This window comes from Gossypium raimondii, chromosome 6 (assembly GCF_025698545.1).
Source record: "Gossypium raimondii isolate GPD5lz chromosome 6, ASM2569854v1, whole genome shotgun sequence".
NCBI lineage: Eukaryota > Viridiplantae > Streptophyta > Magnoliopsida > Malvales > Malvaceae > Gossypium > Gossypium raimondii.
The window spans coordinates 24,800,619-24,807,093 of NC_068570.1; the positions used below are offsets into that span (position 1 = coordinate 24,800,619).

Sequence of the window (6,475 nt, forward strand, 5' to 3'; positions counted from 1 at the left end):
GATATTTCTGGAAAATTTCAACCAAAATATCTTTGCCAGATTTCATATATTTTTTTAAATCTGCTATTTTTGTTGTTGTAACGCGTACTAGCCTCTTTGATAGCCCTACTCCAAAGACAATGTTTGAGAGACGTGATCTCTAAGATTTGAGCCATGAGAGATAGAGGATGCTTTAAATAATTAGATGCAAGGTAAGAGGAGAAAGCTTCTTTTAACTATTGGGGCAACAAGCTTAGTTGTTGTTGAAAGATAAGAACTGAGAGATGTGGAAGATGGCATTGATTCTATTAGACCACGCTAAGAAAATTTGCCACCTAATTCAGTGGGGGATGCAACTTATGCTTGAGAAGGAAGGACAATTTATTGGGTTAAGGGTTGTCCTCCATGGGATTCTTTGATGGTGAGAGATCAGAAGCACACCTGAGAGAGCCTATTTGAGGGGTGGAGCCATCAGGCGTTGAAGGAATCTCGGGAAGGACTAGAATGGGGATGAGTGAGTGATTTTAAAAATAGGCTCCTTCTTTGACATATGCCTCACTAATGGAGGGCATTCACTGCTCTCAGATTCTTAGGTACCCACATTTGATCTGGCTCTTTTCTTGGTGATATATGCTATTTTTTACATGGTAGCATAGCAATGGTCTTCTCCATTCCTCGAGCTCCCTTAAGAATTGAGTAAATGTCCATGTCTTGATGATGGGGATGTGATGAGGATCTTGCACCACCAACAAGAGAGTTAGGTTGACCTAAAGATATAATCTTCCAATTTCTTAGGCATAGATTACAAATAATATAAAAGTATGATGGCGGCTCTTTCATACGTCCTAAAAAGATATGTGTCAATTTATTGTTTAAGTTATATGGCCACGTCTTGAAGGCGAACAACATAGAAGGATTGATTGTTTTAGTGGTGGAAAATGTTGGATTGTAACCATTTGGACTTAGAAATTTAAAGCAGTGTTGAAATAAATTTCTGACCGGAACCAACTCCACTAAATTAAGTTTGCGTGTAACAACACGTTTTTCAATGGTATCAGAAATAGTGGTTTTGGGGCCAAAATTTTGACATATGAGTCCATAAATATTAATTATTTAATATTTACGAGATCATTAGTGTCGTATTAAAATTTGGTTAAGAAATTGTAATGTTTAGATAATTAAGTAAAAAGGACTAAATAGTAAAAGCTTAAAAAGTTAATCGCTATTTGTTTATTTATGTTAAATGGTTATGAAATTATAAATTGTGGGCCTTAATAGGTAATTAGACCATAATTGTCATGGTGGACGGTTTATACACTGGGGTTTAATAATATTATATGTTATATTATGTTAAATGTTATTATAATAAGGTTATTATAATGTTAAAAGTAAAAATAGGAAAAAACATGATGGTTTTCTTCTTCATTATGTTTTATACATCATCGCAACCCCTTATAGAGAGCTTGAAGGTTTGTTCACAAATACCTCTTGCATGTAAGTCCATTTTTGAGCCATTTGTTGTGAATTTCATGTTTTTCTGATAGTTGTCAAGGTATTTAACTAGTTTAGGGACTATTTTGTGAAACTGTCAAAGTTTAGAAAATTTTACCACTGGTGTTCATGAAGTTTTCTTGATGTGCATGCTTGGGTTGGAAGCTTAATGCTGATTTTGAGTTAATTTGTAAAGTAAATTGGTATAATTTTTATGCCTAGGGATTTAATTGAAAATAATAAAAAATATGACATGTTTTTTTGTGAAATATTTTGCATGGAAGGACTGATTTGGAGTAGTTATAAGTTTGCCTCAAGGGGTAAATGAATTAATTGTGAAAATAATCATGTTTTGGTCTTAAGGACCAAATTGAATAAAATGTAAAAGTTTGGGGAAAATGTGAGATTTTTAAATAGAAGGTCATATGCATTAAATTGAATATTATATGATATTGATGGTAATAAGTTTAAATAAACTATTTTATAGATCAAGAACAAGTAGTTAATTGGGGAAAATGAAAAGATACTAATTAGGCCTGGACTTTTACTATCTCTGATAAGTTCATTCGGTTTAGTTTAGTATAATTTGAAATGTTATATTGATTGTGAAATTGGTTGTTGAATATTTTTGGTATAATTGATTTGTCATAAACTGTTGTGAATTGAGAAAGTAATTGTTTTAAATTGTTAATCGATGATATGTTTTGAGCCGGATGAACATAGGATAAAGTACCACTAAATATACCGAAGTTAAGCATTTGTTGCAGACTATCGCATATGGGAAATCTGGCAAGTTACCGGGGGCGGATGTAAAGCCTTTGGGCTTGGCACTTGGTGCCTAGATGTGTTTTCATAGGGATGATAGCCTATAGGCTAGGCACTTGGTACCAAGGCGTGTTTTTGGTTGGACTGGCTCGTTTTAGCTTTGTGGCATGTTTCAGGTGGATGACCGTGTACTCGTATCTATTATATCATTTATCTGGTAAAATTTCCAATGATAAATTACTTAGTACTCAATTGTATAATGGATTGCATGCTTTTCCGATATTATCATGACTTGATATTGAATGATCTCATGTGATTGAACATATTATGCAATTGGTAATGTATATGTATATGTATAAACTCATTTGCTGAATGACTGTGGTTGACAAGATTTATTATTTGTTAATCTTGTTAACGTAATTGCTATGTTTATACGGTAAGTTTTATCGTTTTAACAGTTGAACTTACTAAGCTTTATAGAAGCTTACTCGTGTCATTTTCTTATTTCCTTGTAGATAACATCTTGTGGAATCGGGCTGTTGAATCAACCTGAAGATCACACTATCTGGAGATCTATTAGTATATCTTGACAAGTTTATCTATAGGTTATATGGCATATAATAAATGTCTTGTTCTGTTTTGGATACTTATTACTTGTGATGCATTTTGTACTTGGACGATGTTGTTTTAACTTGGTTTTTGGCTCACTTGTATATGTGTTTATCTTTTGGTTTGTAAAGGTCCATATATAAAAGTTTTGGTCCATTTTGGTTTATGATACTTGTGATTGAATAGGTTATGGTAGAAGTAGATATGAATGGTATGGATGAATTGTAAGTTTGGTATGTACTTAAAGTAAATACTTGTGATCTTTGAATGTGATTTGGTTGGTGTATGAAAATGTGGTGCCATTAAGGGCATACTGGTTAGTCATATAGGTTGACTATTTTTGGCATGTTTGAAGTTTGTTTGAATGTGTTTTCTAGGCATGTAAATGAATGGTTTTGGTTTGGCTTGTCATCTAAGAAATGGGCAGTGTTTTGGCTTGTTTTAGAAATCATTTTAAGTGGACACAGCCAAGGACACGGGCTATCACAAGGCCGTGCACCATACACGGTCTCTTTACACGGTTGTATGTCATTTTGAGTTTAAGTGTAGGATTTTCCACACGACATCAAGTTGTTACACGGCTTAGAGACATGGTCGTGTGACCTTATTTCGAATACTCACATGATCTAGAACATGACATGCAACACGACCGTGTGACCTTATATCGATTTGAACACGAGCAAGCACACGGGCTGTGACACAACCGTGTGACCCAAACTTCAAATTGTACACGGTTTGGCCACACCACTATGTTACTGAACCACATGGTCATGTGACCCTTATTTTAAAAATTTTAAAAATTTTCCATATTTTTCTTTTTTATTTCAAACAAGTCTTGCATTATTTTAAAACTTTTTTTAAGGCTCGTAAGCTCGATTTAAGACTTGTAAGTGTATATATGCTATGTTGAATGTGTGGATTGGATATTAATATTTGATTATTTTATGATGTCATTTAATTGAATGTATTTTTTAATACTCTGTAACATTAATCCAATAACGGAGACGGGTTAGGAGTGTTACATTTAGTGGTATCAGAGCTACGATTTAGTCGATTATCGAACTGAGAGTAGCATGTTAAAGTCTAGAAATTACATGCCATATAAACCTACGATAGTGTGATAATAAGAGATCCGATCTAACCCCTATTTTTCTTATAGATTAAAAGATGTCGATAGAATCTGATCGTGCTAACAGTGATGAAGTAAATAACAATGTTCCGAATTTCGAATAGGAAGTCATAGTTTATCGATTCCGCAAATGTCTAAAAATGAAGTTAAAATGTCTTCTTTGGTTTAATGGGTCAGTAGTTCACGAAGTTTATGCGAGCCAACCCTGTGGTTCAACAACCTCCACCCCTGTTATACATGCTCTAGCACCTCCACCTCCACCTCCTCAAATGACTGAAATGGGCCAATGGATTCCTATTGATGAAATTAAAAAATATGGTGCTGAAGAGTTTCGAGGTAGAATGAAAGATGATCTAGCTAAGGCTGAGTATTGGCTTGAAAATATTTAGTGAGTCTTTGATGAAATAGCCTATTCTCCTAGTGATTACCTCAAATGTGTCGTGTCATTATTTAGAGATGAAGCTTATAGTTGGTGGTCGACATTAAGAGCGGTGGTACCGAGAGATAATCTTGATTGGGACTTCTTCAAATTTGAGTTTAAAAAGAAGTATGTTATCAAACGATATATGGATCGGAAAAAGAAAAAATTTCTTAAATTGAAACAGGGAAATAAATTAGTAGCTGAATACGATAGAGAGTTTGTGCATCTCAGCAAGTATGCTTGTGAAATTGTGTCAAATGAGGAAGAAATGTGCATTCATTTTGAAAATGGACTAAATGATGAAATTAAAATGCTAATTAGAGGGACGAAAATCTGAGAGTTCACTGTTTTATCTTATCGGGCACAGAAGATAAATGAAGTTTATAACCATAAGAAACAAAGGGAAAAGAAGGTTCAAGAATTTGTTAAAAGAAGTTTCTTTAAGTCGTTTTCTGTACCACCATCAATGAAATCAAAAGATGATTTTAATCGCGTCACTTCACCATCTAGGTTTTCGGGTAAAAATAAATTGAGGCAATATGATTCAAAATATGAGGTTAAACCTACTAATAGTGTGGAAAGTCTTTGTAGTGCCCTAAGACCGATGTGTAAACATTGTGGAAAACTTCATGCAGGTGAATGCAGGACCAAATTGGGTGCGTGTTACAGATGCAATTTGATAGATCATTTTGTGCAAAATTGTATGAGAATAGCCGGGGATAATGATGAGTGAAGTGATAAACAAGTGTCTACACCTCAGAAAGGTAGACGTCTTGGTCAGAGCAGTAATACTAGAGCAAATTGCAGTGGGACCGAAGATATAGCTATTAGATATGAACCTAGAGCACTTTCACGAGCATATATTATCAGAGATAGGGAGGAAGCTACTACATCTGATGTTATTGCTATTACATTCTATCTCTTTGATGTTAATGTGTATGCATTGATTGACCCTGGGTCAACTCATTTGTATATTTGTACTGCGTTAGTAACGGATAAGAATTTATCTGTTGAGTCAACAAAATTTGATATTCAAGTTACAAATCCACTGGGTCAGAGTGTGATAGTTAACTTAATATGTTGTAATGTCCACTGAGAATTCAAGGTTGTCACTTTCATGCTGATTTGATGTTGTTACCCTTTCACGACTTCAATATCATTCTAGGAATGGATTCGTTGACATTACATGATGTTGTGATGAACTGTAGATTGAAACAGATTGATTTGAGATGTCAGATGAGTGAAATGATTACAGTTGAGTCTAATATATCGAAGAGTATTACCAAAGCTATTTAATCTATTTCAGTACAAAAATTGATTCATAAAGGTTGTAAGGCATTTTTGGCTTATAAACTAGATACTCAGGAATCAGAATCAAAGCTTGATCAAGTACCGATTGTAAATGACTTTACTGATGTGTTCCCTGAAGAGTTACCGGGATTACCTCCAGAACATGAAGTTGAATTTGTGATTGAATTAATGCCTAGGACTGCTCTAGTATTGATTGCACCGTATTGAATGGCACCAGCTAAGTAGAAAGAACTTAAAGCACAGTTGCAAGTGCTTTCAGATAGAGGTTTTATTCAGCCGAGTGTACCTCTCTGGGTGTACCTATGTTGTTCGTGAAAAAGAAAGACGGGCTGATCTACAGACAGCTGAAAAAAGTTACATAAAGAATAAATATCATTTGTCTCGTATCAAAAATTTGTTTGATCAGTTGAAAGGTGCGACGGTGTTCTCAAAAATAGATCTTAGTTTGGGTTATTATTAGTGTCGAGTTAAAGATGTCGACGTGACAAAAACTACTTTCCAAACTTGTTATGGTCATTATGAATTTCTAGTGATGCCGTTAAGATTAACCAATGCCCCTGCTGCTTTTATGGATCTAATGAATTAGTTTTTTTAACCTCATTTGGATAGATTTTTGGTTGTGTTTATCCATGATATACTAATCTATTCTAAAACAGAATTTGAACATGCTCAACATTTAAGAATTATTTTATAGATTTTGTGCTAGAAATAATTGTTCATGAAATTTAGTAAATGCGAGTTCTGGCTCAGAGAGGTTGGACTTTTTTGGT

The 6,475-nt window shown here is 34.2% G+C and overlaps 1 protein-coding gene across 1 annotated transcript; it reads left to right on the plus strand.

Moving 5' to 3' along the window:
• Positions 1–4,011: 4,011 nt before the first annotated feature.
• Positions 4,012–5,912, plus strand: LOC128041700 (uncharacterized). The gene is made up of 5 exons (XM_052631996.1): positions 4,012–4,047; positions 5,030–5,050; positions 5,155–5,446; positions 5,560–5,625; positions 5,722–5,912. The coding sequence occupies exons 1-5, from the start codon at positions 4,012–4,014 to the stop codon at positions 5,910–5,912; spliced, it is 606 nt and encodes a 201-aa protein (XP_052487956.1).
• Positions 5,913–6,475: the final 563 nt, after the last annotated feature.